This window comes from Melopsittacus undulatus, chromosome 16 (assembly GCF_012275295.1).
Source record: "Melopsittacus undulatus isolate bMelUnd1 chromosome 16, bMelUnd1.mat.Z, whole genome shotgun sequence".
Lineage (NCBI taxonomy): Eukaryota > Metazoa > Chordata > Aves > Psittaciformes > Psittaculidae > Melopsittacus > Melopsittacus undulatus.
Genome location: NC_047542.1, coordinates 3431868 through 3457959, shown reverse-complemented (window position 1 = coordinate 3457959; position 26092 = coordinate 3431868). Strand labels below are relative to the sequence as shown.

Genomic DNA, 26092 nt, shown 5'->3' with positions numbered 1-26092 from the left:
AGTTTTCCTTTCCACCTCTAAGATGAAAAAGGTGATTTTGAGCACTGTTTTTCCCTTGAATTCTCTTTTTGACACATAGCATTCCCAGAGCTCTAGGAAAGAACCCATCATGTGTCTGATAATCCCAAGATGCTGATTCTTCCAGGAATGTCAACCTCTACCTGTGCTGAAGCCAACTCAGCCTCCCCTGCAGTCAGCAGCCACAATTGCTTCTATTGGGTCTCAATTTAGCCTCTTGCATTTTATTCACTGGTAGTAAATTCCCTACCGAGCAAATACAAGGATACAAAGACATTCACTGAAATCCCTCCAGACGCTGCTACATCTACAGAACCAGAACTACAACTTCTGACAGAGTCCTATGGGAACTGGTTTAAAACTGTCTTGTTCCCAATAGAATTCGAGTCTATGATGTCAAAATGGGACCGAATTGCCAAAAAAGACAGGTTTTGGTGACTCAAAAAGCAGCACGTTGCTCAGACACACGGGAAATGGAGAACCTCAAGGACACAGCCCTGGCACCACACTGTGCTCTGCTCGCTGTGCTCACCTCTGTATGGCTGCAGCGAGGAACAGCAGCCACAGCACCACAGACCAATGTGCCCATAGGACAGAACAGTCACAGTAGTGGCAGTGGAACTGGAGGAACAGTGTTTGGGAGACTTACCTCTTCCCCCCTCCACCACCACCATAAGGTTGTCAGGGTATGTGTGATGGGCAAATACCGGTAAGAACGGAAAAGAGGGAGGAAGAGAAACACTCTCATAACTTCCCTACCTGAAAATGGAACTGTTTTTTTTAAAGAAACTCGTATTTGAGGTTATTTCACCTTTAACTCCCCCCCCAGACCATGAAGACTGACAGACATCATGTCTCCCTATAGAGGATTCAGGTTTGAACATGAAACATGAACCGCCAAACCCCAACTTAGAAAAACACACCTGAGGCGCAACTGTAGGCTGAGAAGTGACTGTCAATAGTCAGCTAAGGCCCTGTGTTTCCACAGAATTCCAAACCCAAGACGATCACAGATACAGACATTTTCGTAGCCTTTCATACCCAACGTGGAATTGGACATTGAAGTACATTCCTTCCCTTTATGGCCCAGCAGAAACAAAGACGGCGCAGGCTGCACAGCCTCCTTTGTGTGACAACTGCAATCCATGGGCATTCCCTTAGAGGAGCAATAGCAGCAACCTCTCCCTGTTGTGGTCTCACCACCACCCTGTTCCCCTAAGGAAAACACACCATGCTTGTAGGAAAGTGCTGCTTTGCCAGTGTAAGATGCCTCCATGCCACCCGCTTCTGCTGTCACAGCCAGGGCTCAGGCTCCTCTGTCATCCTGATGACCAAGCTATGCCAGCAGAAGCCTGCAGCACAGGCTTTGCTTTTGCTGCCACTGTAAACAGATTTGACACACTGCTACATTCCTGGTTTATGGGTGAGTTTTGTGTTTTAAACAGACTTTTTCCCGGAGCAGAACTGTTTCAAATCACATTCCTTGTGGATTTAGCTGCCGGTTCAGTTCAGCCCGGAGAACAAACCGTCGAGGGTGCACACAGCCCCACACACAGAGGAGAAGAGCTGCAGGCAAAGCTTGCCCACCATGGGTTTGCCCTCAACGGACGGCAAAGAACTTGGTATCCCAGAGATTGCTGAGGCCCTGGGCAGTGTTATCCCTGGTTGAAGAACAGTTAACGTTTCTCTAGCAAGAACAGCTCTGAGGGCCGTTAATAGCATCTATCCAACAACTGTCCCAACAAATACCTGGGGATCTGCGTTTCAAACCTTGGCAATGCGAACAGCAACTGAAGGGGAGGGGACTGTACCTGTTCCTGCTGCAGTTTTATCAGCATTACCAGGTACTGAAGGTTTTTGAAGCCAGCTGAATGCTTCAGTATCCTTACCCAAACCCCTTTTGAGATACACAGCATCAAACCTTCCCATCTCATTCTGGGAGCATACTGACCGACAAGATGCTTTCTAAACAAGACTCTGACTGCAACCTTACGTGTCAGAACAGCACAGCTCCACAGGCTTTTCCAGACCCTGGGTGGCCAACGTCAAGAGCTGATCCCCTTCCTGCAGCGAGCCTTTTTTTCCTACCAAGAGGAAAGATGTGAATGCCAATGGCTGTAAAGGAAACGGAGGCTGTTGGTTGAGTCATGGAGCAACCCATCATGGGAATGTCAATCTTCTGTCCTTATCACTGTGTCTGGATGGCACCTGAGCTTGGAGTTGTTTTTCTGAGATTCTTGCTTTGTCCTGCACTGTTCTTTGAGTGTAAAACAGAATGTAGGCCTGGGTTTTGCACACCTCCTCCACACTACATACATTCAGTTTGGAGTCATTGCAGTGGACCCAAAAACCTAGGAATCAAAGTGAGAAAGAGGAGATTAGTAAGGGAGGCGTTAACTCCTTCTGAATGCATTTTGGAATGGTTCAGAGGGAACATCCACAGAGAAAAAGGGCAGTGGAGGAGAAAAGGCATCTCTATCGTTTCCTCTACGGATGCTTTGGAAAACAGCTCCTGATCTGGAAAACATTAGGATTGTTTCTGTGCCATTAACAGAGTTCAGAAATACCAAACTGTAATTTAACCAACTCTATATTATCACCCAAAAGCTCCATTAGGAAAAGAAAAAATTCCCTGGAGAGAGGCAATTTGTAGCTCTTTCTGCCCAAGTCCGAAGGCAGAATCAACACTGATCCAGCTGCAGAGAGAGACTGCTGGAAAGGCACAAAACCCCTGCGGATGTTACTCATGAATAGTTCCTGTCCAGCTTCAAAACACTTTCTGTTTATCTCATCATCCCAAGGATACTGAGAAAAGCCACCCAGCTGGAGCAGCTCCACGGAGTTACGCTGCATGAGAAAATGAAGCATTCATGCTGTTAACAGCAAGCACTAAAAGGCATCCCGAAGGGCTGCGAAGCGAAGAACAGCAATCTGTGGCTTTAGGCAAGAACCCAGCAAACATGGCACCGGGAAGCCATTCTGGGAAACAAAGTACCAAACGCTGGGATATTGATGCCAACCAACTTGGATCGGAACGCTTTACAATGCACTAGGTCTGTGGAACAAAACACGAGGTTCTTGAACCTGTTTCCCCCGTAACAAGGCACACGCACCTCCCTCTGTGTTGTAGCAATATGCTGTGTAGTGTCCTGAGCCAAACCCTTTCCCGTGATGCATCACCACAGCGGAGAGGTCATAGACAAAGGTCTCTTTGTCAAGAGAGGAGAGAGAGTCCCTGCAGCAGTAAGGTTCCATGTTTAATACCTGGTCAAAGAGGACATGGACCCCAATCTTCTCGCGGTGATTACGTTCAGACCACCTGCAAACACAAGGGCACGAATCAAAGACTCCGGATCCTGCTTCTCGCCTGTGGTGCACACAAAAGCTGCTCGACAGCTCTGAAGAGCTTTCTGTGCTGGGGTCAAGCAGGCAGTGTGTAATTCCTCCCTTCTGTTTCCACTCTAACATCTCCTACAGTCATCCTCTGCACACAGCTCATTCTGTCACCGGTGCCCATGCGTTAACATTAGGGTACTGCGGAGGTTTGCAAGGGCTGAGCACAAAGCAAGCCTAACTACCACCGTGACAGCAAGACAGGGGCTGAAATGCTCAGGTAGAATTTAACATCCCCCCCCCCCAAATGCATGGCCTATTCGTTTCAGAAACTGCTCCTAGTATTTTGAGCTTTGTCTGCTCTGCTTTACTCAATGGGTACATCCATAATATTGGCATTTAACTAGTGCAGGCTTCCAGCTTCAACAAATCTTTCAGTCAGCTCATCAGCTCATCCATCTCACAGCCACTCTTTCAAGCTGCCTCCAAACTCAGGCAACTGCTGTTGAGTACAATGCAAGGGAATCAGCATTAACATTTACATAACATTACATTGGGTGCAAAGCAGAAAACACGCTACAGACAGGCTACTGACTAATGTGAGATGTACTCTGAGAGGGAATCACCTCTCTGGTTTGGGTTAAAATGCATTGACCAGAGAGGTTATGAGCCCACACGTATCACATCTGTCCCGAAGCCAGGTCTCCTGCCTGCCACCATGCAGTGTGCCCCACTCACCTGAATCGTTTAAGGTGCAGCCGGAGGACCTGAGGTAGTCTGTAGATCAATAACTGCTTCTTAGCTTCACTCAGAACAAGGGGTTTAGGAGAAGACTTTCGCCGTTTGCCTACCAAATAGAATGAAAAACACCAAGGCAAAGATTGTTGGGGGGTAATTCACTTTCAGAAGGGGAAATGAGCACATTCTGAGCTCTTCACTTCCAGCTCATGTGCACTCAATGATGGATGCACAAGTCAACATTGCCTGTGAATTCCTTTACAGAGCAGGAATCACTTCTGAACCAAAAGAGAAGAGGAAAACGGTTCCTCCTGCCAGGGATTACTCTTTCCAGGACACTGAGCATATGAATGTACCAGGAGGAAGACAGGTGGCTCCAGAGCTCCCAGTAAGAAATGTACCTGTTAATTAGATTCTGCACCTCACTGCACCAGTTCACAACAGATGGGATGCTCCTCCTCCGTCACGTCTGACAAGTGCCCCCAGTAGTTTCTGGCACCTGGGTGCAGGCTGGTTGCCTTCCCCTGGCTTTTTGCAGCTGGTTAAGATTCCCTTACTCATTTCACTCTGAAGGAACAGTCACAGTTTGGGCTTCCACAAAGAATCCAGGAAAACAGAGCTGAGATGAAGCCGTACTCATCCGTATCAATGCTCTGTGAACAGAGCGTGTGAACCTGAACCTACTCGCATCACATTTGGCTTTGTTTCAAGAACATCTCGTCAATGGTTATTTCCTAATGCTCTGTGAAGATGGTTGGTAACACATCTGTGAGTGGACACAGAACAGATCTCTACAAATATTTGCTGCTTCAGCTGCTTAGTTGCAATGCAAGTCAAATTATTGGTGTTTTCCTCCCAAGGGGATGAATATTTGCCATAGATACCTGCATGGAAAAATACTTCAAATCCAGTTTCTCAGAGTAGCTGAGCTGCATGGTTATAACACAACTAAAATTGTTCTCAGGTATATAATGACCTTACACTCAGACCTGCTACAGGAAGAGAGAAGTCATCTTCTAGCTGAGCGCAGCAAAACACGTGCATCCATCTAACAGGTATTACATTAACCTGAGACTGCCCAAATAGCATCAGTTCAGTGGTTCTTGACAAAGTGCTTACAGAGAGGTGGGAGCTGGAACCTACAGAACTCTGCATTTGTGATTCTGGTGAAAGGATTCAGTCAAGAGCAAGCTGCATATAGATGACTTGCTAGAAAAGCTTTCCTACAGTCAGAGATGAGCAAACCACAGGGGATAAGGTTCCTTCTTCTGTCCCTAAATCCAGCCTCTCTCACCCCAAAAGAATTCTTGAGGTTGCCTTCTCCTCTTAAGGCAAGTGGGGAGAACATGAGCAGGATCACAGTAAAACCTTAGCAAACTGTGCTGCTTATTGGTGGAGACAAGAGAAATGACGTATCAGGTCCAAACTGGTACCCAAAGGAGCAGAAGGAGGAAACAAAAGGCACGAGCAGCAAGGAAGAGCAGTTTTCCTATACATGCAGATAACAATATTTGTTTTGAGACATATCAAACACACATCAGAAACTTCTCAACTGGAAAAAGAGATGGTACAGACAGCACCAGCAGCTCACTTACTGTTGCACTGGTCGCACGCGTATATCCTCCCTTCCAGTGCCTCGGTCTCGGTGAACTTGGCCAACATCTCTGTCAGCATGCACTCTGCCTGGTGAACAGGGACAATCCCCTTCTCCATGGAGTGATAGCGCTCGGGGAATTCCAGGGAAAGATCCCAAAAGGGCTCCACAGTGTTGGATTTGTAGTTGCACGTTATGCAGGTGACCTGGGGATGACACAAACAGAGTTATGTGCGTGTACACCTGCAGACAGCAGTTACAGTCACATCTAAAGAGCAGGTTTATGCCCCAAAGGTGTTGCAGTTTCACAGGCAGGATGATCTGTGAGGCAAGAGAAACATGACTCATTTCCAGTCTAAAAGCTAATCTTGAGCAAATCATTCAAACTACTTTCTCAATCCCCCCCCCAAATGGAGCTAACGTTCATGTTTATGGGCTTCACTTCCTCAGATGAACACTGTGACAGGTATAACACTGATTTACAGCTGGTAACAAGCACCTTGGATCTGTTTCCTACTACAAGAAGTACATGTTAGCATTTAGCACACCATCATCTTTCCACAGTTTCTCTGCCTTGCTAACGTATCTCAAAGTGTGCAATTCCTTTAATGCTTTACCTGCTAACTACATAGAATCTTTCCTGAACAGAGCATGAAAGGCCACATTTCAGATGCATTCATTTTCTCATCTCATCCCAAGAGTATTAGAAGTAAGAAGAGCAGAAAAGCTTTCAATTAAACTCAGAGGCAGAAAGTGAGAACTTGAGGAAGCAACAAAACAAACAGCCTGGAGAAGGCTGCGTGGAGACCTCATAGCAGCCTTCCAGTATCTGGAGGGGGCTACAGGGATGCTGGGGATGGACTCTTCATTATATATAGTGATAGGACAAGGGGTAATGGGTTAAAACTTAAGCAGGGGAAGTTTAGATTGGATATAAGGAGGAAGCTCTTTACTGTGAGGGTGCTGAGGCACTGGAATGGGTTGCCCAGGGAGGTTGTGAATGCTCCATCCCTGGCAGTGTTCAAGGCCAGGCTGGACAGAGCCTTGGGTGCCATGGTTTAGTGTGAGGTGTCCCTGCCCATGGCAGGGGGGTTGGAACTGGGTGATCTTAAGGTCCTTTCCAACCCTAACTATTCCCTGATTCTATAAGACCAGAGAGCAGATCTGGTCAGACCCTGTGGTACTGTGAGAATCATGCACCAGAAACCAGCTTCCAACCTTGCAGCTTCAGGCACTTGAAGTAACTTAATGATGGATTTGTAGATAGAAGATAGGGAAGCAATCCTGCGCATAGAGGGGTTTGAAATGAAACACAGAGCACATACACAAGCAGAATAAATAGCCTGGGAAGTTATTGATAGCGTATCACAGGTGTGGATCAATTACACTGATTTGTGAGTATCTTCACATTAAGAGACCTATTGCTGAACCTACATCAGCCCCACCACCCAGAGCCAAGAGAACCAAGAACATTGAGCTTAGAGGTCCACAAGAAGCTCACACACTGCAGAGATGATTCAAATGAACCAGGACTTCAAGCAGCCCTGCCCTGAAAGCCAAAAGCTTTGACTTGAGAAATGCACCTTATCTTTACCATGCAGGTTAAGGTTAATGAGGGGGATGCTCTCTAGCACTGAGAACCCCTCAAACTGTCAGAGAGAGCTTATTTGTTACAAGCCCTCTCTGTCCTCCATCATGTTCGTTCTAGACACAGAAACTAAACCAGTAGAGGAAAAAACAAGTTACAAAGACATTCAAACAGCACAGGAAAAACTGAAAACTAAAGGCTGCTGTACTTGTGCACATTCCACTCCGAAGTGGCTCCAGTCAACCGAGTTTACAATACCCGTGACAAGGATGGAGAATGCTGACAACCCACATAGCAACTCCTCTCGCGTATCTGGGGGCTCCTGAGGAAACAGAGCTCGGATGAAGGGCTCGAATGGATGCCTGTGCAAAAGCAGCTTCATACCTGACTAAGCAACTGCCCATGAAAAATGGTGTTCACCACCTTCAGGACCTGCTTGGTGAGCTTCCTCTGCGAGAAAGGGATGAGGATCCTGCGCTTCGTTCCTTCTGACTCCAGCTCCTGCTGTACCTTATCCAAGAGCTCGCAGAGGAATTCCTGAGCATCCTGCTGGTCGTACCCTCGGAAGGCCGGGATCAGGCTCCACACAGAGTGCAGCATGGCAAAGGGGGACACGAGCGCCCACTTGCCAGACCACATCACTCTGAAGAGGGTGTGCAGTTCGTGACAGAGGGAGATGTGCTTTGAACGCGGTTCCTTGGGCTGTATCAGTTCTAAACTCCTGCTTATGGAGGAGCCACCATTTAAGCCAGCTGGCAAGCTCTGCGTGCCATACGACCCCACTTTGTCAGTCTTCCCTGACTCGTTAGCAGCAGCTCCATTTGCCAACCTGCCAGGCATCCTGGCCTTGCCATTCACAGTTTTAGCTAAGAGTCCTTCTGTTTCACAGAGATCCAGCGTCAAGAAACACTCCCGGAACTTCTGCAGGTGACTGAGCACCTGCAGGATGGAATTCATGTAACACGTGTTGCCCAGGTTCCTCAGACCCGTCACCCCAGGGGTCATCAGCGGCTGGCGCCGGATGGAATAGAACTGCCGGAATCTGCTGCTCTGCACCTGCCTCGAGGCAGGGGAAGCAGTGGCCACGTCCCGGAATTTCCTTGGGATCAAGCTCTCTCTGTGCACGTGGGACAAGAGCCTCGCGCTCTTCCTGGGAGGAGCGTTCGCCAGCTCCTCCAGGAGCTGCCTCTTCATCTCCCGTCGCCGCTGTCTCGCTGCCTCCTTCTTCTTCTCCATCTCTTCCCTTTGCTTCTTCTCCCTCAGCTTTCGCTGGCCCCTGGAGCTCTTCTCGAACCAGGTCCGCAGCGCCTTGGCCAGCAGGGCCTGGCGCCTGTGCCAGAGGGCTGTGAGCATCTGAGACTGGCCCTGAGGGCTCCTCTGATGGCTGCACACATCCTCTCCCAGCGCCATGGACCGCAGTGTCCTGCCGCTCCTCGTGGATGGGTCATGCTTCTGACTTCTAATCGCTGACAGGGAACTTCTGAGCAGCTTCAAATCACCCTCCGGGTTATCGTTCAGGACATAATCCTCACAGAGGTAACAGAAGACATACAGATCATTCACTTCCATTGCCAACGGATGCCGGGTTTCTTCAAAGTGTTTAAGTGCATGCTCCTCGATGTACCTCCCGCAGGCCACGTGGGAGCACTTGAGGCAGGCCCAGATGGACTCTGTGGTCTGGCAGTCCACACAGTGCCACTTCTGGGGGTTCAGGATGGAGTGGTCCTGGGCGAGTCGTAGCCGCCCAACATGTTTGCATCTATCCATGTCTCACAGAAGTCTTCGCTGCTTTGACCTTGGAAGGCAAAAAGACAGAGAGAAAAGGGGCTTAGAGCCACGGCACATGTTTAAAACCATCTCTTTCCTACCAGCTGTAAAGACCTATAAAAACACAGATGTTGAACCTTGTCAATCTCAACCTCAGTTTTCCCTCCAGCAACTCCATTATTTCTGTGGGCAGTTATTAGTACCAGCCAAAGAGACCAGACTGACAAGGTCTAGAGCCTACAACTGTCTATCTGTCTCCTAGGGACAGCCCAGCCAGCTGCCAGCACGCCTCACCCAACCTGAATGGCTCACTTCCAAGGAGAAGAAGACTCATTCAGTCCACACACACGCTTGATCTTTAGCTGCCCTCTTGAAACTGATACATGCAAAATGAATTTGGAATGGGAACGTGTGTCGTCAGGACCAGGCTGAGGTTACAAACTCCTTGCAGAAGCCACAGAAACACCAGATCATTGTCATAAGCAGAGCACTTGCAAGCCCACAGGCTCTCTGTTCCTACCCTGGAATTCTCTCCTTTCCCACAGCTCCCAAATGTTCCAGCGTTTAGAAAACATCAGGAGGGAACACAAACTGAAAGGGGCTAGAGTGAACCTAACGGAACATCTGCAGGTGTGCATGTCTGCAGGAGCAGGCTGAAAGAGAGACAGCAACTGATTTACTGCACTGTGACTGAAGAGGAATCAAAGCAGAAGGTGCAGAAAGCTTTTACTCCGTGTCCCATACCCATGTGCTTTAGGGAAGATGCTCAGATGTACAAAGAGCACAACTGACACTGGGGTGTCTTTGTGTGCTCCCTCCAATGCTCTGATCCGAGGGAAAGAGATGAGGGCACAGCTACTCACGGAGTCCTGGTCAAACATCCTTCCCCCTGCGCCGCTGCAGCCTGGGCACGGAACATCCCCATGGCAGCCGGAGGAGTCCTGGTGGATCTTCGGGATTTCAATTACTACTTAAGTCTTCATTGGAAGGCAGCTCCGCTTCAAAGCCCTAGAGAGAGGATATTCATGTGATGCACAGGAACAAACTGGGAGCGCTGGCAGGGATGCTTTGGAACGGGATTAATCCCCTCGGTGCAAGAGCTACTGCAGAGAACGCGTTCATTACAGAGACCGGAATGCTCTGGAAGTCCAAGCCGGAGCGCACGGAGGAACCCAAATGGAAGGGGCCCTGTGGAATTCCATCCTTCTGCTTTCATTGTGTAATCATCTCGAAATCTGCTGCTCACGTGCAGCCTCTTCATCATCAGCCTTTTGTAGCGGATGACCCAACATATGGCAGGGGGAAGATGTGGAGTTCAAAAAGATGGAGCGCACACACTGCACCTCCTGCGCTGGCTTCAGTGCTGACTTGGTGAAAGCAGGAGGGAGGAGATGGGGGGAAAGGAGGCAAAAAAGCTGTCCTGAAATACCCAGTATCAAACAATAGAAATGAAGCAATGAATTGGTGTTAAGTGTGAACTGCAACAAAGAATTGAGGGGGAAAGAGAGATAGGAAAAACCTGTGTTTTGCCCAAGGCAGAACCGATTGCAAACCCGTATCTGTTGTAATAACCCAAGAAAGACTAAATGAACTCACTTACCTACAGCTTGAACACAACACAGAGCACTGACAGGAGAGACAGCGAGAACAGGCACAAAGTGGTTGCAGATGTGGCAGAGAGCGTCGGAGCCGGCACATGGAATACACAGTTAGAAGGAATCACTCTACCAGGAGCAAAGTTTAACACAACGGAGGCTGTGGCTTCCCCAGAGACAGCTCTGGAGCCTCTATGTGACCAGGCCAAGCAAACCTGTCCTTAGTGGCCCCCAAATCACGCAGATTTACCTGAATTCCTATCCTCTTCCAGTGACATTGTCGCTAAAGATGGGATCTGTTAAGGAAAACTCAAAGCTCCTCTAGACTTCGGATTAAAGCACAAGCAACCACTTCAGAACTGCTCACCATGGAGTGATCCACAGTGTCCAAAGAACCCTTGCAGCTGGTTATCTGGAGCAGCTCAAGCAGCTCCGCACCTCTCCTTTGGGCCGAGTCCATCCCTGCACAAATCCTCATGCCTGGAAAGGCGCTTCTGGAAATCCCACACTAAACAAAGGGCTGATCTGGTCTCCAAGTTGGACCCATCCCTTCCCACCTCCCTCTCACCTTGCTCCCTGAGCTTTCTTATCCTCTCCTTTTGCTCCTGTCTTTTTCTGTGCTCAGGTCTTGCTAGAAAACAGTGGAATAATCCCATCTAGCCTCGGTGAGACCAAGGAGCACAGATTCCAGCTTGAACGAGTAGAGACACTATGGTAACATTGACAGCCTTCATTTACATAAAAGAATACTAATTATGTTGTATCATCAACATCTGTGATTCTGCTCACTGCCATATGCGACAGGGTTGGGGATTTAACCCTTGAATCTCACTGGGAGAGCTGAGATTTGTGCCGTGGAACAAAACCTGGGCCTTTGGAATCCCATTTCCTAGAGGTTGATGAACTCAAAGCCAAGGGAGGTCACCCAGCAGCCCTGCAGGGGCTCAGGAGCCAGCATGTTCCAAGCACACTGAATTCATCTCCAGGTTCCAGTGCCGATAGGTTGCTGGTTTCAGCTGGGTAACAGGCTACAAGGAAATCAATCACACACCAGACCCAGTGCATTAAAGAATCATGTTTAACAATGAAGTAGGCTGTCAGTATATAAATCACAAGCCCTTTGTCAACTGCTTTTGCTTTTCCTGTGTGGGCCAGCAAGATTTCCTGTTTGAAGAGGAAAAGAGCTTTTTAAGAGTGGTGGTGGGTTAACAAAGCAGCTTTGTTACACCTTAGTTTGGTAATTCTCAGCACAAAAGCATCTTTGATGCTGCCTGTGATGTTCCCTACCTGTTTCTCTTTAGGTAGCTATGGATTATGGATACTTCCCTTGCAAATCTAAGCCTTAATACCATATACACCCAGGTGAGAAACAGCATTTACTTAACCCAAACCACTTCAGTGATAGCTCTTTTCAGCTTCTTCAAACAAGAGGAAACCTGTTTGGCATCAGTGGGGTTGGCTGTGGGGCATCTGCATCACTCACCCATCAGTAAAACTGGCTCTCCCACATCGTGCACCACAGGTACTAAGGGCAGCTGGGGTGCCTCAGGGTCAGCCCTGCCATCCTGCTGCAAACAGGGAACATGCACATGATGAACTAAATCTGTTCCTCTCTTTTCCATAGGGAAACAAACAGCTTGTCCCAACCTAGTAGGGAGAATAGAGAGAACTCCCTGCCAGGAGAAATGACAAAGCAAGGATGAAAGGAGAGCCCAGAGATGAGTCAGAACCTGTAAACAGGCACACAAAGGGGAAACAAACCTCCCAGAGATTACAGGGCTGGAGCCATTCAAGATACTGCAAGGAGTGAGCACAACTTCATGTGGTTGCTGTCAGAAGCCATGAACAACAAGGGAGTTTAAGGATGGAGAATTAACACCTTATGCTTGTCTGGAAGCAAACAAACTGAACCTTCTCTTGCAATTCCAGTATTCCAGGTTCTTTCTTGGGTTTACAATTCTTCCTTTCCATCAGGGTAGGTCTCATTTTAAGCAACAGCTATAAACTTCTCCTTTCTCACTTACTTAAGACTTTCCTTTCCCAGATAAGGGATGGGGGAAGGAAAAGAGGGCAGGAGGAACAACTTAACTGCTCTGCATGGAGAAGCTGCTTGGAGCTGCACTGCAATGCAACTAAAGATGGGTTAAACCTGGTGTAAAGTAATAGGAAATAAAAGGAAACTAAGGACACAGGTTTAGCCAGCAATGGTTTAGAGACCAGTTGAAAAGCTCTCACCTTGCAAATCACAGGATTTAAACACTGGGTCAAACCCTACTTTCTGTTCTTGCATGGCTCATAATGGAAAAACTTCTGGCAAGAGCCTGTAACAGCTTCAAGAACCAAACGCAGCCGAAACAATTTGGCTCTTGACCCTGAGAGAGTGTTAAAATAAAACACATGCCTTTATTATGCTTCTTTGTGCCATTCTGACACATTTTGGAGCTGATTAAAGACATCTGCACAGATCTGTCGACACTTTGCTACTTTCTTCTCCTAAAGAAACATGCGTGAAGCCAAGAGGGAAGTTCAGGGACCAGGAAAGGTGCTGGATGTACAGCTGAGGACACTGGAAGTGCCTTTCATTTGTCCAAGAGTTGATTCCAGAACAAGGAAAAGTCTTTGGTGCTGACCCAAACTCCTGTAGCTGCAGCCTGGAAATCAGCTCTAAGGGCAGGAGGGAGGCTCAGCCTGAAGGGTTCTTTCATTCACACCTTCAGCCCTCTCCTGGGGGTGCCAAAAGGGAAACACCTCATCCGTGCCACATTAGAGCATCCTTGCCTTTTATCTTCCTTCTCCTTTTGTTTTAGAACACTGCTGGGGAAAACCACCCTTGGATGTTCTTGCTTTCTATCCAAAGTACAGACCCCATAGAAACCTACTGCACTGGAGCAAATAGGTTTAAAAAGCCAAACACCTTCCCCTCTCCCCCCATTTAGGAGCAGCGCTGGGGAGATTCTACCTGCTGCAAACACTCCCAAAAGCAGATAAAGAGATATCAGAGAGACTCTGATAGCTAAAAATCACATCCAACTACTCAAGAACTGTATTCCTTTGATGATTTAACCCACCCCTTTGTGAGGAACCAATTCCTCAACCAGCTGCCTAATGAAAACACACAATCGGAGCTGTGCGGAAGATGGGAACAAAAAGCTCCTGCTCAAGACCTTGGTGCTCCTCTGCCAGCAAGAACCTTCTGTGTCCACACAGCAAACCTGCATCTGCCTCTCCAAGCTTTGTCAAACACAAAACCTCCCATTATTGATACCTCCATAGAGAAGAGGAATGGCTGCGTGAAGGAATGAGTTCCACCAGCACATCACCTGAGCAGGTATCCTGTATCCTTACACTGGGCCACTCATGTACCACTGCATGGTCCAGAACTACTCAAGTTCTGGACCATGGAGCAAGGAAAACACCCAGGAAACCATGTAAGAAGCTCTTTCTGCTTTTCTTTCTCCCAGAGCCATCAGCTTGCTTGGGCAGGAATGGGTTTCTCCCTTCACTCCTCTAGTTCAAACCCTTCCAGGCTTCCAAATTGCATCTCCAAAGGGTAACAAGAGCCCTGAAGACTTTCTCAGTTATTCTGAAAGCATATTTCCTTGGAATTGTCAGCTTCCAACCCTCCTGTTGCTGGATTCCTCCTGTTCAGGCTGACATCCCATCATGTCAGTTACAGGCAAATTAACACAGCTGACAAAGGGAGGGGAAAAGGGAAAACACTGGAGGAAGAGTCAGGGATGAGTCAGGATTCAGTGTTTCATTGAAGAGGCAGCAAAGCAATGAATTAAACAGCTCCTGTGAATCCATGAATTAACCCCAGCTTAAAAGGCAGATGACAAGAGAGGAGACATGAGCTATGACAGCAGCAACAGTCACTGCTCCCATCTCCCTCCCGGCCAGCATCACCCTCCTCATCCCAACACACACAAACCTCCCACCTTGATCCAAAGCAGAATTCCACAGCATCTCCCCTGGAAGCTGGCTGGTGTCCTGTGGGAATCACAGCAAGCTCAAAGGACTTCCACTGGTTCCAGCCACTCCATACAAGCACCGGAGGACATCCTCCCACCCCCTTATGCTGTTCCAGCTCCCAAGCTATAATCACAAGGGAGCTTGACGAAAATGTGACTTCCCTGCCAACTTCCACAGCGAGTTCTGGTTTATTAACTCCTTTAAGTTAATTATAACGATGTCAACGTGAAACTGTTCCTGGGAGCTCGCAGCGTGCTGTAAAAATGTGCTCTAGGCTCAAAACTGGAAGCTCAGGCATCAGTTTGCAATGAAAGATCCAATGATTGCAAAAAGAAACCCCACAACCAAGCCCAAAACCAAGCCCAGAAATCCCAAAGCAGGAGGAGGAAGAAATTCCTGTTTCCTGCACTGGCATCTTTGGTGGGAGAGAACACGACTTCTGCAGGACTCTGTTGTCGGCATCATCTTGGGAAGCTGAAGTTGGTGGATACTGGTCCAGAGCTCATTTTACAGCCCAAGGAAGGGCACAGACACTGCTTTGAGCTCCCAACACGCCACACTCCACAGCAAAGAGAAGAAGGCTTCAAAGGGCTCCCATGTGTCCCTAACACCAACCCACCCACCGGCATTGAGCATCCTCCCTATGGAGTTCTGTTCACATGGATGTAGGGGGATAGCTGGGACAAGACAAGCGTTTGCCTCCCGTTTATAGAGACGGATATGTCCCAAACCTACCAAACCAGAGACGTTAACATCCCGCTTCCATAACACATGAGGAAGGGAAAGCTTAGCTACACGACCACCTCTCTGCAGATACACACTCTCTTCACCAGAGGCTTGCTGGCAAACTCCAACAAACCCCCACCAAACTCCTTTCCTTTGGTTCAAACACATTTAGGGCCTAGAATAAATGTATGACTACACCCCAAGACTTGGCATCCTCCAAGAGCAGGAACTCAGACTTCCAACAGGCCAACAAAGAGTTGCAAATGTGCATCTGTCTTCTATCCACATTCCTTCCTGATGAAGATCCTCTTCAAACGAGAGCCAGTTCAGCTGTCATGAGGAATGGAGCCGGCAGTTTAGGGGTTGAAGATAATCATGGAAGGGCAAAGAGAAGGGGAAATCCTTCAGTTCACAAAGCATTTCCATCCAGCCCCCTCAGGAAGCAGCCAGGAGGTTATTTGTGCTGCCATCCACGCTCTCCAGATGTCCATGTTTAAACTCGGATGGTTTGGACGTACATTAAAGATGAAGCATTCTTATTAATTCTTATTAAGCCAAACTCCCTGTTTCTCATCTAAGTGCAAGAGATGAATAAAACCAAGCGACTGAAGGCCCAGGTAGAGCCCCCACCTATCTCAGTTTTCACCTTTTCCATGTGCATCCTATTTATTCCTTAGGGCCACCATACACCAAGCAAACAAAAAGATGCACGTCCTGCAATTCCCTGGGAATGTGGGAAGTTACAATGTAACAGCCCTGGGTGTTAAAAAGCATCATTAAAATGCTATATACTTCTCAGTTCAGGGCTTTCCAGAAGTTAATGTTTCTTCCTTTATGGCAATACATAAAATTCTCCCTCTCCTTTCTTTTCATATGCTTCCCAGCTTTTGTTTCTGGCTTTTGGAAGTGTTAATAAGCTGGGAAACACAACTGGATACACCATATAAAAGGGGCACTCACTGTACATGAAACCAATCCACAGGATAGCCCAGTGCTGGCGCACCAGTCCAAAAGGGAAAGAGCCAGCGCAGGAATTCCACTGGTACTTACAGCCGGAGAAGCCTGGAGCAAATACAGGCAATGTGAATTATCAGAATCAAGCAGGAAAAAGCTGGTTTGCGTTAGGACAGTCTGAAAGTAGATGGTAACTGCCCCATATAAAGCAATCGTTTCATTTTATGAGTCAAACAGCTTGATAGAATCCATGAATTCCCATCCAACTATTTCCTTACTTGTGACAACAGCAGATTGGGACACCCCAAAGCGTTTCAGAGTCTCCTGTGTGTTTGCTCCTGAAGAACCTCTCTGCTCGAGCGCACAGTGACAGAGCTGTCATGGATGCAAAACCAGTGGCACTGACTCCAAACCATTTTCACTATTGAGAAATCCAGGTTTGAGACCCCACCACCCCAAAACTGCAGGGATTCGCACCAAAACTGAGCTCTTTCTGCTTCCTTTCTCACTCAGCACTGCCCAGCTCAGTTTGCATTCAGGCTCAGTGAGAGTGCTCAAGTGGCCAAGGACATGCTCATGTACTCACGGGTCAGGACCTGGGCACACGTGAACAAGGCACCCTAGGAATAATTAACAGGGTACAATTAAACAAAAGGAGCCATGTTCTGTTTCAATGCGACCAAACAAAGCAGGAAGAGAGGAGGGGAACAGGCATTCTCTGGTGCCCCCACTTTCCCTACTGTGTTATTATCATGGCCTACTACAGTGCAGCCAAAAAGCCCCATTTTTGGTGACACAGAAAGCATTATTCTTTTGCCCAGACTCCTCAAACATTGTTTTTCCCATTCAGTGTCTATCAGACTTATCACCAATAGTCACATAACCCACACATTCCGAATCGGGGCTCACACCAACAGCTCAGAGATGTTAAAGACAGTCAAACCCACACACTCAACCTTTGATAGGGAAAATCCTACTCCCTTCCCATTAAAGAGAACTTCCCACTGCTGGCAAAGAGCTTTGTTAGCACGGTCAGAATCAGGTGTGTTTTGACTGATGGTACCTTGCTGCATCCCTCGCATCGCTCACAAACCCCCATTACTTCTGTATCAAAGGACAGTTATAATAAACCAATTGTGCTTATAATAAACAAGATATGCAGTTATAACAAACCAAACCCATTGCAGGGGGACGGGGTGAAGTTTTGGAGCTCCAATGTGTCAAAGAAGCCTCCTGCTGCTGCTCCCATCACCACGGGTGGCTGCAGCACGGAGCAGTTGAAGAGCCCCAGCATTCAGCGGCAGCCTAACAGCCTCCTCGAGGATCTCTTTGTGATCGACACAAAGACGGATCATACCCGAGAGTGAATACTTGGTAAGTTAGGGGTAGTCCTCTCCTGTTCTTCCTCCCCCGTTTTAATTCATATTCATCTTGGCAGAGTCTTAAGACAGACTATTAACTAATCTAAACCAACATCACAGCTGATACAACACATAAAGCAATCAGTCAAAGGAACATGTCAGTGCCATCTACTGAGGCAATAAAGAACGAGACAACCCCAGCAGGCTGTGCCTTATTATCTTCACAGCCATAATGAACAGGCAAATAGTATTAAATATAAGTACAGTATTCACAGCCACATTTTGCAATGTTTGAAGCAGGAAAGGTGCCTTCGATACGTTTGAGGAGCAGGGATGACAAGAAGCCAAAAATAACGAGGGTTTTTGACACAGCTCTCCATCATTTTCCTCCTCTTGCCAATCAACCCCTATTTGGTCTTTGAGGAGTGAAACAGAGCAGCAGCTAGAAAATGCTCTATAGGTTTTAATGCATGCTGTTAACTGGTGAATGGAGTAACCCACAGTAACCAGTGCAGCCAAATGCAGCAAGGACTTTAACCAACAAACCCCAGGCATCAGCCCAAGATGCTCCATAGTATTTATCTGTGTAGTGCCCATGAGCACTGCTACATCCTTGGCTCTAGAAGCAACAAATGACCTGACCCAGTCTTTGCTTGGACCACGCTGCTCTACCAAGGTCTGCTCTGTTGTTCTCATCAACAAAGAATTAGACAGAGATTTACACGTCCTCTTCTCTGCTCATCTGCTGCTCCTGTTCTGTGCTTGGAAAACAAACCTATGAGCAAACCCTCCTCTTCCCAGGTGTGCGAAAGGAGACCTGAAGTGGCATTAACAAACATACCAAGAGTCTATTCAATCTCAGCCCTCCCTGCATCCAGCCCACCAGCTGATGTGAAAGGTTTGCTCTTCTAGTCTCTGGTACCTAATGATTTCACTTGCTTAAATGCCCCTTTCCCCCACTCCTCATTCCTGAGGAATTATTCCTGATTTGCATGTTATGAATCCTGTTCTGGCTGAAACCCTTTCCTATAAATGACAGGGGATATGGGAGCAGTGCCTTTGTCCTCACCACAACACACCAACGTAACAGAACGAGGTAGGAGAAGGGCACACGGCACATACCGGGTTGTTAATCTCCTGTAAGAACTGGAGATCAACCCGGGCCCCATTCTACACTCGGATCATTTATTAAAGTAACAGATGCTGGGGGGTTAGAGTTCATCACATCCATTTGTCTCGAGATGAAACGGCAACAAGGCGAGGGAAGCAAAGAGGGAAGAGGTGGATTTGCACCTCTTCTGATTTGATTTCGATCCTGTCCTAAAGCTGTTCCTAAAACCTTCCCAATGGATAATAAACAGGATGTTTTCTTCCTCATTCCCTGAGTCAGTCATTTCCATAGGGTCCAAGCTGAGGACAACAGAGCAGGATTCTTCAGTCCACCTTTGGCAAATACTCACTATTTTCCATGCTCTGTCAGGAATATTCCATTTTCCCCAAAATAAACTAACTCCCGTGAGCAGGATCTTCATCCTGGCTCTCATTCAGGTGAATTAACTATTCTTAGTTAAACAGATTTGCTTCTAGTCTTAGCCTGATAACAGATTAACTCATGACTGGGAGGATTATAGACTTACCTCTGGAAGGAAATCACTTCTGAATCTGAGTTGTAGCTATTAGTTCCTTAAAGCTCAGCTGAACAGCTTTTAGTAGCTCCTTTGTATTTTTGAAGCAATGATTAAACATCATTAAATCCAAGCTAACGGCTCTTTCTGGCAGCTCCAGTGAATAAACAGTTTGCTGATTTAACTTCTGTTTTCTAAAGGAAGAGCAGAGTTTTCCATTGATTTTGGGGGGAATAATTACTACTACCCTAGAATACTTGTCCTTAACACTGAAATACGTGTTTCATGTTTGTGTGGGTTTTAAGCACATAAAACCCCTCTTTGTTCTCCTCAGAGAGAAACATCTCTCGACATTAACCTGCTCCTTTGTACCCAGCTTGGCACTTGTGTTCCCATCACGTTTCTCCAGCTGCAGAAGACACAACCGACTCTGCAGGGATGGGCAGTGAAGCCCTCCTGTTACACCAACCAACATGCATTTAAGCACACCTTCTTTCCCCATTAAACAGCAAATATCCCAAATAGGACACCACCATTTCCATGCCATCAGCAAACGGTTTCACTCCACACCAACAACGTGGAAAACAGCCACTAAGCAAAGAGTCCCCCTCCCCATGTCCTCCTCCTCCTCAAATGAAACCAGTCTGTCCCTATTGATGAAGGTGGATGGAAGAGCTGCAGGCACCAGCGTGGGGCTGGAATGAGATGGGTTAGCTGGACCCTGACAGCTACAGGCAGCCGATCTCCTTGGCTTCCCAAGCACTGGATGGGGTTTGCTTTTTCAGTAACACACAATCCACTTGTGGTTAATTCACCTTTAGCCCTCTGGATCAGCCTAAGCCAGCTGCAATCCCTGCAATTAGGACACAGCCTTTTCCCCTGGTGCTTAATGACTGGAAAACCCCTAAGCATCCAAAACCAGATCGGGTTGTCCTGTTCCCACAAATACACATCTATGGATACACACACACACAGACACCCAATCTGTTCAAATCAATCCCTAGATCTCTCCCAGAACCCCCCATAACTATGAAAACCCCACAGCCAACACAAACCCAATTAGTCAAAGGAGACATTAACACCTCGTTGCCCTGAGCTACACAAACCTGCAGGGTAGGGAAGTCTTCACCCCGACTGTGATTGCTGAAGTTCAGCCTAAATGATTTCTTCCGATGCACTCCAGTGCTGGATTTATGCAGATAATGTTCAAGCTAGAAGCCAGCCACAAATCTCTATCATTTCCTTAATACACAAGGCACTTGTTATTCAGCTGGAACACATTTAATATACAGCATAATGTGAAAGTCTAAACTATCTGAAATTAGTGGGTAGAGTTAACTGCAGCACCAGGCAAGAGGCTGAACGGGTCCCATCACACCAAAAGAAAGGGTTTAACACAAACCACAGTCTTGCTCTTTGGCGAGGAGGAGAGCACGTTTGTCACAAAGTGATTGCAATGAAGCCAGGCTTAGAGATAGGGAAAGCAGGGAACAAAGCTGCAGCAGTGCAGAAACACAAACCAGCACTGCCTGCCCTTCCCAGGACACTGGCTAAAAGCTCCTTATCCCTTCATCCGCACACCCACCTCGCCAGGCTGCAAGGGCTCTTCCTGCACCGACTGCATGTACAGTTCAAACCCTCCAATTGTCTCCAGAGGCTTTTCAGCAGCATGAGAGACAGGGGCAGAATGCAATCATGGGCCAGTATTCCTTAATCAAATCTCAGCCGCCCACTGCAAGTGAATGGGCAAACATGGTTGCAAGGGGATGCTTCCCAATCTGCCTTTCAGAGCGAATCAGGGAATGGGGCTGTGGTCACCATTCCTTAATGGGCTCAGCTGATGTCCTAGACAGGAGCTCAATGGAGGAACACAGCTGTGGCCCATAACTCTTGGCTTGATCTTCCACGGTTTGACTGAAAAGCCTGAAAAGCACATAAATGCACTAAAGCTTTTCTCCATTAAACTGGTTCATTTTAAACCATCGCTGGCTTTGCCCAGAGGGGGGGGAAGCTTCCTTTTCATTGCACTCCGTTAGAGGTTGAGTGTAAAAGTTTGGGTGATATATACCACACACTGAAGTGCACTACAATAGCCCAGGCTATTATTTCCTTGTAAAGACCATGATGGAGCACGTTACTTAGGAGCTCCAATATTCTATAGGGATTCCTGTGCTCGAGGACGTGGGTTTCGCTTCGGCTCAAGGACCCTTTTGCATTTCACTAAATCACAACCATCCCAAAAGCATCCCTTTAACCAGATATCAAGGGTACATCCACGACTGACACGTTAACACCAGGTACCTTTCCAATGCACTCATGCTAATGGTGGGCTGTCAGATCCCTGTATTCCAGTGTTAGGAATAGGCAGACAGCATGGGGAGAAGCACAGAAAGAAGCCGGTTTTCACCCAGCTGCTGCATTTTCCTTCTCCTTTCTCAGCAAAGTTCTTCAAAGGCCTCACTTCCCAGTGAATTCCATTGTAATTCCCGGGTTAAAGGGACTTACTGAGCGCGCCTGCTTTCAGCATCACAACTTTCCCATCTGCTGAGCAGCGCTGGTGGTGCAATGGTTAACGTATGCTCCTCACTATTGTGTAAGCAAGAAGCTAATTAACAACACAGCACAAAGCAGCCAAGTTTGATTTGTTTTCCACCTATCTTATAGCTCCTAAAGCCACTGAAGTGACATCTCCTAAAGCCACCAACTCACTCTTCATGCTGCTGCAGAAAGTGAAGGGATTTTGCTCCTTCCAAACCCACAGTGTGCATTTTAATGTGGGCTTCCCTCAATGTTCTGTGCTGTGAATCACTGCAAATACACCATCATTAGCTTGGGACCACTTAGAAAGCACTTCCCTCCGATGCTGGCAAAGGGGAGAATTCCCACCTCCATTTTTACCTTCTCTTCACTCACTCCCACTTTAATCTGGTTTCTTCAGTGGCATAGCAGGGCTGCTCCATAGAAGCCTGGGCTGCTCCATTACATCTGGGGCTGTAATTCAATGTCTCTTGAGCCATACACGACATAACAGCCTCGCACGAGCCATCTTTGATCGGAGGTCTCATAAGAAGCAATGTGAAGAGCGTTAGCACTGGTCCATGGGTGATGTGAACACACAACGTGGGCATTCCAAGCTGGAAATCCCATTTTGAAGTGGCAGTGGTTAAAGAACTCCTTGGTGCGCTCCAGAGCATGGATTCGTTAAGGGTTTTGTGTTAATGAGGTTGGTTTCCCATTCACTGACACTGAAGGTGGGGGGGGGGAATGTGTTGTTTTCTATACAACCTGCATCAAGTCAACAGCCTGTTCACTGTGGTTAAGTGTTGAGGAAAGATGAAGTGTTTCTACACCCAGCAATTAACAACAGGCTGCCGAGACAGGAGCATCTCCGATGGTTTCATTCCCCAAAGGAGAAATAAACCCCAACCGACACCAAAACCAAGCCTTGAACAACCACAAAGGTTGTTCAGCACAGTGAGAGACTTCCCATGTCTGCAGGGATTCCTGCAGGATGGAAAGGGTCTTTTGGAGCATCCCCCACCAGCAGAGCCGTCGCTAGAGCTGCCCCATCTTCCTTCTCCCCATTGCTGCAGCCAATCACAGGCAAAGTCTTCAGACAACTTATCTTGGTGTCTCGTTTCTACCAAAGACACTATGAAAACAGCTAACAAAAGGGAAAAAGGCCAAGAAAAATAGGATCATAAGGGACATATTCGGTAATTCACAGCAACTTTGCCACTAGGGAAAAGGCTTCTTGTCACTCGTTGTGAGGAGCTGGGACACAACAGTACCTACTGTTACAACCACCTATTAACAACCATGGTTCAGCACTGAAGACAACCAAAGAGCTGCAAACACACACGCACCAAGGGAAGGATCCTCATCACCCACTGCAGCAAGGACCCGCACCGGAGCCTTCCACACGCAGGAGCAGAGGTGATCCACCAAGCTGAGCATCCCAGCCAGCAAAACCCCTGTCACCAACAGCACAGCACACAAAGGACATCCTTCACCATTCCCTTTGAGCTTCCCAATCCAAGCACTGATCAGACCAAGCACATGAGGCTCCTTCTCTGCTTCTCCATCCTTAGAAGGCTCCAGGGTGTCTTGTCAAGCCCAGGGCTCTGCATCCCTCGCAACCCCATTCCCCACAGGAATTGCAGCCGCAGGTTCTTTCCTAATGATCTTTGGGCACTAAATACACCCCTGGTTCGGATGCAGCATTCCATAAACCGCTGCATGCGTGACTATTGTTAAACCTCACTCCTGAGCAAGCCAAGTTCTTTGTAACAAAGCACAACTTACACAAGACCAAGAATCACTCCAGACCTGAGAAGCTGCCAACTTCAAACCCCTCTTTCCACTTGAAGTGGGCTCGGATGAGGAGGAGGAAGGATGAGGGGGGACATAAACAAGCGTTTAAGGGCTCGTTTGAACGCTGCCGACATCAAACGCTGCTCGTTTGGTGAGTCCTGTTCAAGCTTTGCAGCTCAGTATTCTCAAGGCAATTAAACCCAACCCCAAACGCTTTCGGTGCCCTCGCTCCTTCTGTTCTCAACATCCTACCAACGCATCTGACAACTGCTCAACAACAGAGCCTTGTTCCGAAGGCAGAGCCACGGCAATTCCACACAAACCCCGCGGGCTGCACGTAAACAGGGCACAACTCCAGACCCTTCACTCCTTTAATCCAAGGGCAACTTTAATCCACAGTTCACACCCACATGGAGTTTATCGTCACAATTGCACTCGTTTATCTGCTCTCATCCTCCTGCTCCGCAGCTCTCCCTCTTCTCCTTATATCCCAACCATCCGTTCCCTTTGCTCCCATCTCCTCTCCCTAGCACCCCAGTTTTGCTTCCCATTCCAACCTCCTGATCACCCGGTTTAATCCGATCCCTATTCCTCTCCTTGCCTTCACCACCAGAGCCACTGCTACTACATTAGGAGCTCCAACTTTGAGTTGTGCCTGGGCTGAGGAGCCAGCAGCACCCATCGCATCCTGCTCCACTCGCTCCTCAGGCTGCAGCAGCCTCTCCTCCGAGGCAGTGGTATGGAAAAGGACCCAATTTGGGATCATTTCACATGGAAAGAGCCCCGTTACTCCAAGAGCTCACAGCATCTTTCCTTGGCCAGAAGTACGAGGGTAGCTCCAAGTAAAGATGCTCCCCCCCCCCCCCAAACCAAGCGGGTGCTGCAGACACCCATCACTGCTCTCCCAACTGTACCCGGTGTTCGAAGCAGGGTCCGGAGCTCCGGACCCATCATGCCCCCCAACCCCGTTGTTACTCCCTGCGCTGGCGGGGGGGGGACGGGAACACACAACCCCCCCATTATCATTGTATCTTTTTAAACAAACCCGAACCAAGACCCCATTCCCCATCCATAGGGAATGCATTATCCCTGTTTCCGGGCCCTTCCCAAGCACACATAGGGCTTTATGGGGCAGTCCCCCCCCGCATCCATCGGGATGCGCCCCCCGCGCTGTGCCCGGCCCGGCCGCCAGGGGGCGGTAAAGCCGCCGCGTGGGGCCGGTACCGGGGGGGGGGGAGTCCGAGGGAAGGGGGGGGAAGGGAGGGAGGGGGGGAGGGGGGGGGGGGGCTCCCGTGCCTCAACAAAGGGAAAGTTGCGGCTCCGCGAGCGCGGTGCGGGGCCCCCACGGCACACAAAGGGGGGGGGGGGGGGGGTCAGGGTCCGCCTCACCCCCCCCCCCCCCGATCACACCATGGGGGGGGCCGTGTGTGTGGGTCAGGGTCCCCCTCACCCCCCCCCCCCCGATCACACCATAGGGGGGGGGGTGCTTCGAGGACCCCTCGCACCCGCTCACAGGGGGGTGCCCCCCCCTTCCCCCCTCCCCCCCCTCCCTCAAGAGGTGGTTTCACCCTCGCCCCCCCCCCCCCCCCCCGCGAACGGCCCCTTTATTTACCGCCATCATCAGCACGCGCGAGCTGTCACCCAGCGCGAGACACCCCGGCCGCCGCCGGCCACGCCCCCCTCCCCGCCCATTGGCCGCCCGCCGCGCACGGCCCCGCCCCTCCGAGCCCCGCCCCGCCCGGCCATTGGCTGGAGCGCACGCCACACAGCGCGCGCGCGCGCCTTTCCCCCCCACTTCCCCTCCCTCCGCTCCTCCCCATTCCGAACCTCTGCTTTACGCCAACTCCGTAGAGCGCTCGCAGCGCACCGACGCGAGCCGCTTTACGCAATCTACGCCGCCACACCAGGAAAGCTCCGCTCGGAGCTTTACGCACTCTGCGTAGGGTGGGCTCTTCAATGGCGCAGCGGGAGGGCAGCGCCGCGGGGCGGTGACGGCCTCGGCCCGGCCCCCGCCGGTGACGTAGCGGGCTTTGTGAATCGCAGGCTGAAGTTGGGTTGGGGCACGGGAGGGTAAATAAGGATGCTCCGGAGACAAAGGGACTCTGAATGGGGGTGGTGCGTACCCGGGGGGGCTCTGGGGTGGTTGTGTGGGGTGGGGGGTACCCCACAGGTACCTGAGGTGTGGGGTGCGTGCCCCACAGGCAGCGCTGAGCACAGATGGAGGGCACTGGAAGGGATGGGAACGTGTTGGATCAGGGACAAAAGGGAAGGATGGAGGCCGGGGCAAGCAAGGGGCAGCCACACTCGGGGGTCACCTGCACCCATGGGGACAACTCTGCAGCCTCCGAGCAGCATCGGGGAGCAGGCAGGAACCGGCCGCGGAGCGAGCGGCACAGCTCCGCAGCATCACACACACAGCTCCACAGCATCACACACACAGCTCCACAGCATCACACACACAGCTCCACAGCATCACACACACAGCTCCACAGCATCACACACACAGC

At 49.1% G+C, this 26092-nt stretch overlaps 1 protein-coding gene across 1 annotated transcript; it reads right to left on the bottom strand.

The window, feature by feature from the left end:
• Positions 1-1789: 1789 nt before the first annotated feature.
• USP49 (ubiquitin specific peptidase 49) lies at positions 1790-10021 on the bottom strand. Its single transcript, XM_034069813.1, has 6 exons — positions 9902-10021; positions 7656-9066; positions 5685-5889; positions 4090-4198; positions 3132-3337; positions 1790-2369 (listed from the first exon to the last, which is right to left on the bottom strand). Exons 2-6 carry the CDS (start codon positions 9036-9038, stop codon positions 2179-2181), a joined length of 2094 nt encoding a protein of 697 aa, XP_033925704.1. The 5' UTR covers positions 9039-9066; positions 9902-10021; the 3' UTR covers positions 1790-2178.
• Between the last annotated feature and the right edge of the window lie 16071 nt (positions 10022-26092).